The 13,590-nt window shown below is 44.6% G+C and overlaps 1 protein-coding gene across 3 annotated transcripts in view; it reads right to left on the bottom strand.

Annotated features, from left to right (window-relative positions):
* Window positions 1-9,707, bottom strand: part of KIF14 (kinesin family member 14) — a 65,957-nt gene extending 56,250 nt beyond the window's left edge. For all 3 annotated transcript variants that reach the window (XM_006135392.5, XM_075936679.2, XM_006135393.5), the window contains exons 1-3: window positions 9,167-9,707; window positions 5,420-6,691; window positions 4,526-4,780 (exon numbers count right to left, since the gene is read on the bottom strand). In XM_006135392.5, the coding sequence (XP_006135454.3) occupies window positions 4,526-4,780; window positions 5,420-6,561 (1,397 nt within the window). In that variant the 5' untranslated portion in view covers window positions 6,562-6,691; window positions 9,167-9,707. The remainder of the gene's footprint in view (window positions 1-4,525; window positions 4,781-5,419; window positions 6,692-9,166) is intronic.
* Between the last annotated feature and the right edge of the window lie 3,883 nt (window positions 9,708-13,590).

The raw sequence follows: 13,590 nt of genomic DNA, 5'->3' as shown, positions 1-13,590 counted from the left end.
GACCCTAGTGCCCAGCAGTACCATGTCCCTGACCCCAGCACCCTGCCACCTGCTTGCCCCAGCACCCCACCACCTGAGCCAGCATCCTTCCACCCAGCAGCACCCTCTCCATAGCCCCAGCACCACTAGCACTCTGTCCCCCGCCCCCACCAGCACGTTTGGGACCATATTAGTGAGGCTTGGGGGTTTTTGGAGAGTTGTTTGGGTTTTTTTGCATCTCACTTGTGTGGCCCCAACTGACTTTTCTGTGAATCAGTGACCCTTGACTCAAAACAGGTTCCCTGCCCCTCTCATAAATAAAGACAATGCTAAAACCTTTTGAGTTTGACATAATATTTTATTTAAAAATGAAGCCTGGCCAACAAGCCCCCAACTGGGACCAAACCCCCCATCTCACTGCAGCATAACACTCATGCACACCTGACCCCAAATCTGAGTCTATCATACCCTGGAACCCCGTCCTGAGCCTCTTAAAATCACCCAACTCCTGCGTCTCCACATCCTCAGTCTTCTACCATAACATTCCTCCACCATCTACACATCACAAATCTGTGTCCTGAGCCCATCATACTCACAATCTTCTTGCCCCGAGTCCCTCACATATCCAGCCCAAACTCCTGCACCCTCACATCCACAAGCCCATAGCTTGCTCAGCACCCCAGACTTCCACCTGAGCCCAACACTCCCCAGCCTAGAGCCCCCTCCCCGAGACAGCATCCCCTTCTGCTGCATCTAAACTCCCTCCCAGAGCTTGTACTTCTCACCTCTTCCCACACCCAAATCCCTCATTCCCACCCCACACCTCCTGTCTCAACCTACTGAGAGTGTATAAGGCCTGGGGATAGCAAGTGATGGAGAGAAGAGGAACAGAGCGGATGAGGCCTCCAGGAAGAGCGGTGAGGAGTGGGGGCGGGAGGTGTCTTGGGGAAGGAATGTGATTTTCATGCATTGGTGGGTCCCTCTCTCCTCCCCAGCCCCCCTTTATTTTATTTTTGTTTGAAAAACCTAGGGGTTCCTTGAAAAGCTGAAAAGGGTTCCTCGGCCAAATAAAATTGGGAAACACTGGATTAGGGATAGATTTAACACAATATATCTCCTGCAATGTGTGCCCTTTTAACTTTTTGTTACAGCAGGAACAGCAGGCAGCTTGCTCTGTACTCGCCCACTCCAGCAGTTGTCTGCCTTGCACCATTTCACAGACAAAAACAGGCAAGAGAAAATATGTTCAAGGAGTAAATGGAGTAAATGGAGTAGAGGAATACATTCCTGGAGAAGATGGGGACAGAGTAGCAGGAGAGAGTAGCAGAGCAGCCGGAAAGCATGCAGGGACCTGCAAGCGAAGCATCAGGACAATCTCTTTTCATCCCTGAAGACTGTGATGGAGTGTGGAGTGGAACCCCAACCGTACCTCCACCCCATGCAAAACAACTTTCCCTCCTTCCCGAGTTCCATATCCTCCTCCCCCAGGGGCTCGAGGACACAGAGGGAGGAGGGAAGAACTCAAGAGCAGCCTCACACTCAACCTCTAGGGCCTGGGGAGGCAAAAGGCTGTCGTCCTCACATTTCTGATCTCTCCCCACTTTTGGGTCGCATCATGGACTTCTTTTCTGTCCCTGCTGTCTTCCCTAAATAAAAATGCATGAAACAACAGTATCTTAACTGCTTGTATTGCAGAGGTGGGGTGGGGGATTACAGACAATGAATGTGGGGGCACCCTGTTGAGAGCAACATGCATCAGTCTCAAAACTGGTCATTCACAAAAACTTTCTTTCAAAGCCTCTCTGATTCACACTGCCTTGTGCTGTCTTCTCCTCATCATCCTGGTGTCTGCCTACTCAAAATCTCTAGCTATGTGCTCTGCCTCAGCCCCCCTACCCTGACAGATAGCTTCCTCCCCCTCCCCCCCCCTCACAAATATCATGGAGCACACACCAGGCTGCCACTACAAAGGGAATGTTGCAGTCACTGAGTTCTATCCTAGTCAGGGGACTCCTAAACCTTTCCTTTAAATGACCAAAAGCACATTCAACCACCATTCTGCACTTGCTCAACCTGTAGTTAACTGCTCCTTACTGCAGTCCAGGTTGTCTACCTTCAGCTTCATGAACAAGGGATAGGTTGGGTCAACAAGGAGCACTTTTGGCATTTCCACCCTCCTAATTCTGATTTCTGGTCTGGGGGAAAAAGTTCCAGCATGCATCTTTCTGAAGAGGCAGGAGTTCCTAAAGATACACACAGTTATGCACCTTTCCTAACCATCCCACATCGATGTCCCACTGATTCTGTGATCCCCAGCGCCTGCAGCGCCATCAAGAAGTACCTCTTGTGGTTTATGTACTCCTTGGCAAGATGGCTGGGGCCCAAGATGGGGATTTGCATTCCATCTATCGCCTCACTGCAATTAGGGAAGTCCATCGTGGCAAAGCCATCCACATTTCCCAGTCACTATCCTCTGTATCAGACTGGTATTGATTGCCTTTGCTACTTGTACAACAACAGCCCCCACTGTAGATTTCCCCACTCCGCACTGATTTCCAACCAACCAGTAACTGTCTGGCATTGCAGGCTTCCACTGGGCAATTGCCATGCACTTCTCCACTGTCACAGCGTGCCTCATTCAGGTGTCCCTGCACTTTAGGGCAGGGGAAAGGGATTTGCAAAATTCCATGAAAGGGATCACGTGCATTCACAAGTTTTGCAGCCACTGCTGATCATCCCATTCCTACAACAATCTGCAGTCCCATCAGTCTTTGCTTGTCTAACAACACCAGACTCAACATTCCACTGTTTCCAGAGGATTGATTGCTGACTGCGTTTCCAATTAGCTCAACACACGGGTTTGCCTGTACAGTATGCCCATAGCACCTCAACATGGAAGCGCTTCCTCCTTGTCCTCTTCCTGGAGAAGTGACATGCTTAGGCTCTTGAAATACTGTACCATTAGGTGCATCAAGAGAGACACCAACATCACAATGATTTGACGCAAAACAGGACCCACAAGAGGGCCATGTTCGTGCTGGTATGGCATCTGTGCAGGTAACCAGGACTGAAAAGGGTGTGAAATGGCTGTTTCCCTTTGATCTCAAGCAAGTGGGGGAAAGAGTGCATTATGGGACACTGACAACATGAGCCATAACCACCCGCTACAGTTTTGTCCAAGTGTACACAGGGAGCATAAACCAGAATGCAAATCAGTGCAGGCACTGTGGGATAGCAACCTACAGTACTTTGTGCTGAAAGTCAACAGCAATCTCCCTAATGGGGATGTGCTAGTTTGAACTACGTTGAACTCCTGTGCACAGCAGGGATGTGGACCTTGAACTTCGCAAAAGTGGGTGACCAGAAATCAACTTTTCTAGATTCAACCTTGTCTCGTAGCGTAAACATGGATTAAGGAAAGCCTACACCAAAAATTAAGCTGACCAAACTCACACTGTAGACAATGCTAGATCAACAGAAGAACTTTTCTGTTGCTCCAGCTACCATCTCTGAGGTCAAAGAACTACAGTAACAGCGAACCCTCCTGTTGCTGTAGCAAGGGTCTACACTAAAGAACTAGTAGCATAGCTACAGCATTTCTAGTGAAGACAGCCTAATATTTGACTGTAAAACCCACAACAATAGGCTAGGAAAAAACTCAGTGGGAGATACAGTATGTATTTCTTTTAAAATGACTAGATTTCAAGGTGAAAATGTCTTTCATAAAATTCCCATTGACTTTCTTTAAATATCGGGAGGGGGAGTTGTTTGTTAGTGTTTTAAAAAGACCAGGAAAACCTTAAATCATTCCTTCCTTTCCTACCAGAGCAACAACAGCCATAATTATTTCCTTTTGAAGGGCTTCTTTAGTAAGCACCACGTTCTCCGTGACATCAGTTTCACCAAAAAATGACAAACTACAATAAACAAGTGTCAGATTTTCAGAAGTGCTTAGCTTAACCAAAACGTTCCTACTAACTTCACTGAACCAAGTTAAGCCAATGATAACGTGCTTGAAAATCCCACATTACTTTACTACTTTATAAAGCTAATAAAGTTTTCAGATTGGAAGCAGTTCTCTCCAAAAGCTTCTGTGGATTTGATAAATCTGCCTGCCAAGTGCTATCAGTATCCTTTAGACACAATGATACATATTTCATTATCACATCTACAACACGATTCTTAGGAGACATACATTTTTTACTGATTTTTTCAGTATGGTTCTCTCAATATTGTCTGGCCATACTATATTAATTCTGCTTCAACTGAAACCAATGCCTTAGACTTTAATTGCTTGCTCAAACAATGGAAGTAATATTGCCCTTGATATATTAGCATAATAATGTATTATGTTAATAGTAATTGTCCAACTCTGATTATCTTAAGCTTTTGAACATCTGTTTTAAATATAACACTTTTAATAGAAATTAAGAACTCAGTAATTTACAAATCAATTTAAACTAGGCCTTTTTTAGCAAGTCCAGGTGACATATATTCATCTCCAACAAAAATGTTTCCAAATCATGCCATTTGCAAAGAAACTTACGTATATGATTTTCCAGAACCAGTCTGTCCATAAGCAAAAAGACAGGTGTTGTAGCCCTCAAAGGCTTTTTCTAGGAGTGGTACTGCCAGTGCTTTATATATCATCTCCTGACTTGCAAAGTTAGGATGACAATTGTCAAAAGACCAGAACGAAAAGTCATAAATGAAGTGGTACACTTGTTTTGTTTCTGGATGTCGTACTATTGTCTCTGGACCACTCACGGACACCACCTGGAAAGTTTTTTCCTTTCTCTCTCTGAATAAGATACAAAAACAAACTTTACAGATAAATATAGCATTAGAAACAAAGTACATTAGGATGGTCACGTCAATTGTATTTTGTAATCAGTTATTTTCTGTAGATCATCATCTAATAAAAACTGCTTTATTTTGCAGAAAAAAAATAAGACTTTTACATGGAGCAGTGACCTGTAACATTTTCTACCAGTGGTTTCCAAGCCTCTAGCCTGAACCACATCCATGTGCTTGTTAAAGCTTTTTCTCTTAACACCTTTCAGACCTTTCAACATACATTATATGTTAAGAGAAAGAGCATGCTGCCTACCTGATATATATAAAAATGTTTAGGTTTATGATACCACTAATTTAATTCAGTTTAGTGTGTAAAACAGACCTATGATGAAATTAAAGGCAGACATTAAAGTCAAGCTGAAGATTTTTAATACTGTCAAATAAAATACTTTCTATATCTTTTTGAACCATGCATTCTGTCTGCCTAGACTACTGAAATGATACAGTAAATACCAACAATTAAACATTACTAATAAAGTAAAAACTATATTACTTATACCATTAGAACAATTCTATTGAATATTTACCGTATAAATTGTATAAAATTGTCCAAAGCAATCTCTGAAAACAGTTGATTACAAACCTGTCACTGAAGGGTCTTATTCGCACAGCCACAGTCACTTTACTGTTTTCTGCTGTAATAGGATTTTGCTCTGAGCAAGTGTTCTGAGCTGTAGTTTCTACATTGAGTGTGGCAGGTCGCATAAATATTTGACTTTCTTCTGCCCTGGTACTTCTACTAATGGATAAAGAGTTTGATGTATTTGGGGTTCTTTTCTGTATAACTTGAAAACAAGGTTTCCTGTTCCGAAGAGTAGTTGTAGCTGAACTTTTGGTATCCAGAAGTGGTGTAGCCTTCACTCCTCCTACTGTACTACCTTTCCTGGATATTCTTTGTGTTTCCAAACTGCCATATTTAGCAACTGAATTTTGTATCCTTTCCTTTCCAGATAGTTCATTAAAATTATCTTTTTCTTCCAGCTTCACCCCTGGGGTCCTGTTAACAAGTTTTGTTGCTATTACATGTGCTGATCCAGGAACGTCATTTTGAATTTGGGCATCAGCAATAGTTTCCCTATATTTCAAACATTTACTATACCCATTTCCACTTGAACCATTAAGATTAGCAAGGGAATCTTTATTTTTCAGATCAGAGCAGCTCTTTCCATTTGTCTGACCATCAACTAAGTGAGTACAAGATTTAACATAATGGGTGTTATTACTACTAATGCCTGGTGGGAACATACTTTTGTTGTTTGGCCGTGCAAAAGAATCACTTTTTTCTGTCGCAGGGTCACTGTTCTTACTTGTTTTATGTTTCTCTGTTGATCCAATCCTCTTACGTCTCTGCAAGGTAAGTCTTCCATCTACTTGGGTATTTTCAACATCCTGTGTTGTGTTTTCTTCCAACTGTTTATCAGTAGAAGTGGATTTTTTGCTTGCTCCAACTCTTCTCTGGAGTGTTAACCTACTTTCAGGTTTAAACACAGCTGACGTATCACCCACATTTTTACAGGCAGATATCACATAGGTCCTATTTATTTCACTGGTTTTAGACAGAGACACAGACAGTGAACTATCTTTTTTATTTTCTGGTATCAGTGATTTAAGCTGCTGTCCAAAACTGATGCTTTTAGCAAAGGTATTTGGTTGAGGATTTTTTGGGAAAGGAGAAACACCAAGCACATTGGTGTTGTTTCTACTAGGAACTGTGTATATAGGCATTTTGGCTTCACGCACGTTTCAATTTTAGGATTTTAAATATATAACTCAAGCTACTGCCACAAAATAAACTTGTTTTCATTGTTATCTTCTCTACAACAGAATGAGCTGCCATCCAGTTTTTACATGGAATCTGTAAAGCAAAGCAAACATCTTTATTTTTATCCAGAAGAATGCAAGTTATTTTTACTGCAATGTATTCAAGTCCTTTGTTGGGCAATATATATTCAGTCTGGTGATTAACACAAATGGTATTCTCCTTCTACCTCACTTGAAAAAAGATACAATAAATATATTTTATTACACTGCTACTGGCCTCAACATTGCACCTCACTTTGTTTGGATGCAGATTTGGCCAAACTGAGACATTCATTAGCAATTCATGTCTAAGAGTATGTCTACACTGCAGTGATAGGTATGATTTGCAGTTCACATACCCATACCTCTACTAGCTTTAAACTAGGGATGTCAATTTCTAGCTGACTACACAATTAACTGATAAGGTTAACCATTAAGCGTAAGCTTATCAACTACATGCACTCCCCCCCTTTGCTGCCTCCATTCCAAAGGGAGCAAAGAGAGTGGGGAGGCAGGAGTAGTGCCCATGGGTAGACAGCTTTTAAGCCAGCTCCCTGTGAGTACGGGATCCCATGGAACCACCTGTCCCCCCACTCCCGCACTGCTGCCTCTCATAGATAGGCAGCAGCGCAGAGCCTAAGGGAGGCAAGCGGGAGCCAGTACACTCAACAAACTGGCTTTCAAGCCTACCAACCCTCTCTCTCCTCCTCCCCCACTGCCTCCTATCCGAGGCAGCAGAGCGGGGGCGAATGTGGAAGGAGGCAGCCTCTGTCTATGGGGAACTCGAGCAGCAGTGGCAGCAGTGCGGGGCAGCAGGCAGGGACCAAGATGCATGGGGAGCCACCAGCTCCCTGCATGAATCAAGTCCCCCCGACGCCTCTAATTCAGAGACAGCAGCGTGGGGTCACAGAGGGCTCCCCAGGAGTGGGGCCAGGAGCAGGGAACTATTGAATAATAATGTAACCGCAATTATTAATCAGTATCTAACATCCCTACTTGAAACTAGCTCAGTGGTTCTCAAATAGGGCTAAGTCTACCCATGGGGGCATGTACAGCTCTTCGAAAGAATACATCAACTTAGCTAGCTATTTGCCTAGTTACACAAGAGGATACATAAAAAACAACTAGAGAAGTCAGTACAAACTCAACTTTCATAAACTAACTTATTTCTACTGCACCATGCAAGATATATTGAAATTTAATTATAACATTTATATTGTTTCTTTTTTTGCAATTATATGGTAAAAATGAGACAATAAGCAATTTTTCAGTAATAGCATGTATTTTTGTCTGATTCTGGAAGCAAGTAGTTTAAGTGAGGTATAACAAATTAGACACCAGTAAGGGGAACAGTTATCTGGAAAGGTTGAGAGCTACTGATATAGCTAGTAGAGATGTTAACTATCAGGTATTGGTGTAAATGGGTAACCACTGGAAATTTCAGCAGTTACACATTTACATACATGGGGCAGAGGGGAGAGGCAGGAACCAGTGGCAGCTACTTCTACATTATCCTTATGTCATTTTAATGTGTTTTTTTTAAATGCTTTGGATTGAAGATACAGCTTCATAGGATCAGGAAAAGTAACATAGCTTGTTAAAGAATATTACTTCTGCAGCAAGATTAATCTGTTTCTAGCTGCCTCCATTTTATGAATTTTTGAAAGTTACGTAATACAGAAAATATACATTTATAAATGAGATATTTAATTTAAATATCAAGTTTAAGTGCTTAAAATTAGGTTAAACTTAGAGATCAACAGGCTATTACCATGACACACAAATCCATTCTCTTTAGAAAAAGACTGTTAGACAATTTGTTGCAAATTTTTATAGTTATAAACTTTCCCTTTTATGCTCCCCAAAACAGCTACCCCTCCAACTGTGCACAAATGCACGGGTGCAAATCTATGAATATCCCCAATACTAGCACTCGTTTCTAAAGACACAACCTTTGGCCATGACTTGTCAAAGCTATCCACTTCCCACCTCCCTCCCAAAACTAAGTTTTAACAAAACGAAGATCCCAGTACTGACAATGGTTGTTTGTTTGCAAACATTTGCTACATAAACGTGTCATTGTTGGCTGAGAGTGCCTGGCTTGGGCAGGCCAGGTTAACACTGTGTCCCTTCCAAGCTGCCTCCGTGGTTAACGGCCTCCCATACACCGTGCGCTCCTGTTTTTCCGGGCAGGGGAACGCACCACCCAACTGCCCTGCGCGGGCTCCCCGGAGTGGGCAAAGCAGGGCCGCGAGGGGGTTGCCAGCCCCTGCCCGGGTGTGTCGGAGCAGGGGCAAGTGACGGGGCGCTCCCAGCAGGCACGAGCTACCGGGCCGTTCCCCTCAGCGGAGAGAGGGTCTAGTCCGGCCACAGCCTGCGCCCCCGGGGGCCCCAGGTCCCTGCTGGGGAGGGCGGCCGGCCCCAGGGCTACCAACCCCCATTTCCGGACTAGCGCCGAGCAAGGCAACTGGCAGGCCACTTCCGCTCGGGAAGGGGCAACTAGCGCGCCCCGCGCCGCAGCCTCACTTACCGGCCCCCAGGCTACGCCTCAGCAGCCGCTCTCAGCGCCCGTGCCTGTTCGAATGCGCCGCGCCCCCCGCGATTGGCTGCCGCGCTGGACGCGTCACACCCCGCACGGCCGGGCGGGCCCCAGCCGTTGTTTGGGAAACGCCCCCTCTCGCGGCCGCGCGGGGAAGGAGGGTCCCACACCCGCCCTCAGCGAACCGTTCGCCGCCCCTCCTGTGCTGAGTCCAAACGATGCTGCCTGAAGCAGTCGGGCCGCTGCGGCAGGGAAGCAGCTGGATCCCGCCTTGGCCGCCTGCGAGCGTCACGAGCTGTTGGAGGCGCGATGGCGCTAGGGTCGTGAATGGGCAACCAGCGCAGCGTTGCCAGTTAAACGTTAACCGGTGGGGGCCGGGGCAGCTCCAGCCCCGCCGGGGTCTTCCCCCAGGGCTAGAGCAGCCCCTGCCTGCGGGGGATTGGGGCTAGAAGGGGGGCTGGAGTGGCCCTCCCACCTGCTCCCCCTTTTATCAGTTAACCAATTAAATGGCGTTTTGCAACCCTACATGGAGCTGCTAAGAATTTGCTGTCGATATTCGGTCTCACTTTTCTTTCTAAAAAGCCATTTAGAAATGAGGAGAATGTTCCACTTTTAAAAGTGTCCCTGTGTTATTTGGCTCTAACTGCTTCCTCCATTTCTAGAGGCCTAAGCAGATGAAAAATCTACATCCACATCCAATTTACAATCTGCAAAAATAATCCATGGATATCAGCAGGGCACTAAATACAAAAATAGAATCTGTGTCCACACTGATCTGCAAAAAAAAATCAACATAAGAACGGCCATACTAAGTCAGACCAAAGGTCCATCCTGTCTGCTGACTGTGGTCATTGCCAGATGTTCGAGAGGGAGGGAACACAACAGGTAATCCTCACGTGATCCCTCTCCTGTCACATATTTCCTGATGGATGTAGCTACTCACAGATATGAAGTGGATATCCAGTGTGGTTCTTACCAATACGAAAAACATCTGTATTGGACACCACAAAATTCGGGACTTAAAATTGCTCCAAATTTCACGGTGCTCTATGCAGTTGGGGTGCTGCATATCAGCCCTGATGGCCCTCAGCCCTATCACCTGGAGGCCCTACCACCTGCAGGCTCTGCATTAGCTCCTGTGGTCAGGCCCAGCTCCCACTCACCAGACTGCCAGGAGCAGCATGAACATGGGCTGTGAAGCTGCACTCTGCTCCTCTGGTGTGCATTCATGCTGCTTGCTGCTACCCATGTCGCCCATCTGCTCACCTGAGGCTTTCAGGTGAGGCTCCCATTCTGCTCTGCTCCTGCCTAGGACTGTCAGTTCTCCCAAACAGGCAGACCAGACACCATTTGCGGCAATGTTATCTGATCCAGGAGAGTTTGCAACTCCTGCCCCCCACAGCTGCCCCCAAAGCCGTCTTCCCCTGTTTGCAGAATGGCCAGTCCTCCATCCAGGATGGAAGTGCGGGGGAGGGGGGCATGTTGATGCTGGGCTGCATAAGGCACCAGTATTGGTAGGGATGGTCTTGATGTTATCCTCAGATTTGTGCTCTACCCATAATCCCTGAACAGCAACATTTTCAGCTACTCCCATAGAGCAATCATCATCTCTTAGGCTACGTTTTGACTGGCATGATTTTCCAGAAATACTTTTAACAGAAAAGTTTTCCGTTAAAAGCATTTTCAGAAAAGAGCGTCTAGATTGGCATGGACGCTTTTCCGCAAAAACACTTTTTGCGGAAAAGCATCCGTGGCCAATCGAGACGCGCTTTTGCGCAAAAAAGCCCTGATCGCCATTTTCGCGATCAGTCTAGACACAGCCTTAGTGTTGCATTACTGTAATTGTATTTGTATGCCACATGGATGCAATTTGTAATGTCAAAATTGCTGAGAATGTAGAAACTGGACAGTAACTGACTGCAAAACCTACTGATGATTGAAGTTGGTGATATTATGAACAGGAAAAGCTCTTAGTTGTGCTGGTAGTTGCTTCCACCACTTCATACTTACTGCACAGGCATTTTAGGCTTCAGAATGACATTCCTAGAATATTATGTAGATAAATATTTTCAACTGTCTATAGATATTGTGTTTGTTGCATATGTTTCTTTGCATCCCTCTATCCCCAGGCTTCTTAAGTAACTTCTCTTCTTAAGGAAGGTCTGCACTTAAAGTGCTGCACTGGTACATTATATACCATCTTTTACTCGTCAGCATAGTTAATCCACCTCCATAAAAGACTGTAGATATGTTGATAGTAGGAGAAGCTATCTGCAGTGGGGGTTTTGGTTAGTATATCTTAACCACTGCAGATAGCTTCATCAAGCAATGCAGTTATACCAATATAAGGCTTTAGTGTAATGTGGCCTTAGAAACTATTTGACTCATATTTTCCAGCATGTTTATAGTTGTATAACACTTGACACAATCAAGCGTCAATCCTGTTAACCTGAATTTATGGGCTATGGCTTATGGCTTGCCACAGGACACATCTAACCAGAAGATATTTAGGTTCTTATCCCAAAACAGGCTACAGAGTGAGAGAGAACCCCGAGAACTCTGTTTCAGAAAAGGATTCTTAGTGTGCATGGCAAGGGCACTTGAACTGAGGATAATGCTGATTAGTTAAAACCTTTATTAAAACAAATGAAAGAATACCAAACCTCAGGAAATAAAAGATGCCAAGAACTTAATACAATCCTAGGACTCCCTCTGGCAACATTTCTAAGATAAAGGATTGTTTAGCCTGGCATACTTACACCTTTCCTTGAAGACCTGATGTTAAGGAACAGAGGACCAGCCTCTTCCCAGGCATGCCCAAATAAGTAGAAGGTCCATTCAGTAGCTAACAGCTAAGCTATACGTGTAAAGCTAAGCGAATAGTTTGATATAACATGGATACGCTGAAGAGCAGAAAAGCAGATGGACCATGGATTTGGTACACTGGAACAGCGGTTCTCAAACTTGTTGGGCTCTGGAGCCCTTTACATGCATAAAAATTTTATGCAGAGCCCCAGCGGTCCACTGATTGTATATGTTGTACCTATCGATGTTTTCAGTTTGTCAATCTCATGGAGCCCCTGGAGATGTCTCGCAGAGCCCTGGGGCTCCATGGAGCACAGTTTGAGAAACACTGCACTAGAACATAGCACGTGCTACAGATCCTATGGGAGAGCTGACAGGCTCCATGGAATCCTAGGCAAGGTGAGGGCGGCTCTGCACTCAGGTGGTGATTTAAAGACCCGTGGCTCCAGCTGCTGCAGTAGCAGCGATAAAGGCTGGGAGCCCGAGGCCCTTTTGAATTGCTGGGCCCCGGGGCAACTGCCCCTTTTGCCCATCCCGTAAGTGGGCCTGGAACCCTAGCGTAGATATTTTATAGGGCCTTAGCACTGCTCAATTCAGGTTCTACCTAAGATTTGGAAATAACCAAATCTTATTTCCTCATCCTAAGAAATCTTTGGGTACACTTACTCTAGAGGTTAGTATATTAAAAAACAAGACTATATAGCACTTTAAAGACTAACAAGATGGTTTATTAGGTGATGAGCTTTCGTGGGCCAGACCCTCTTCCTCAGATCAAATAGTGGAAGAAAATTGGCACAACCGTATATACCAACATATATATGGTTGTGCCAGTTTTCTTCCACTATTTGATCTGAGGAAGTGGGTCTGGCCCACGAAAGCTCATCACCTAATAAACCATCTTGTTAGTGGTTTCGTTTTGCTTTTTTGCTTCTTTCCATATCTGATTATTAACAGTCTTATAATTGTTTGAAAATTCCCTTGTCATAAGTGTCATAAAACTCAAATAGATGTATCTTTCTCAGGCTTGACTGACTGCATAAAATTTTCTACAGAGAGCTCCAGTAAAATAATTTTGACAATGTAAAGTCATTGTCATATACCAGTTATAAGAGATGAAAAGGCAACTTCCAGCTAAGGCGCAAACTTAGTTTAGCTCAAACTGAATCAATCAAAACCAAAGCTTTCTTTTTGCTCAGATAAATAAAATCGCTTCCTTCAGACCACAAGGATAGTGATTTAAAATGTGGTTTTAAGATAAACCACACAATGGTAATATGGCGCTTGTCTAATTGCTTATGTCTGATCTGGTATCTGCCAACAATTGGGGAACAAAACAAATAATATAATCTGTCTCCATTAGGATTAATACATTTTTCATTTATCTTTCTCTATATTAAGAAAACAGTTCCATATACAGGCAGTCCCCGACTTACGCGGATCCGACTTACGTCGGATCCGCACTTACAAACGGGGCTTTCTCGCCCCGGAAGTCGGGGCGAGAAAGCCTCGTTCGTAAGCTGCTCCGGTGCCCCTGGTCTGCTGGAGACCGTCTCCAGCAGACCAGGGGCACCGGGCGGGTTCCCGCGCTTCTGAGGCTTTGCCAGAGCAAA

Source organism: Pelodiscus sinensis, chromosome 9, assembly GCF_052426305.1.
Source record: "Pelodiscus sinensis isolate ZL-2025 chromosome 9, ASM5242630v1, whole genome shotgun sequence".
In the NCBI taxonomy this organism is placed as follows: domain Eukaryota; kingdom Metazoa; phylum Chordata; order Testudines; family Trionychidae; genus Pelodiscus; species Pelodiscus sinensis.
The sequence above is the reverse complement of the archived record's forward strand: the minus strand, read 5'-3'. Positions and strand labels throughout refer to the sequence as shown.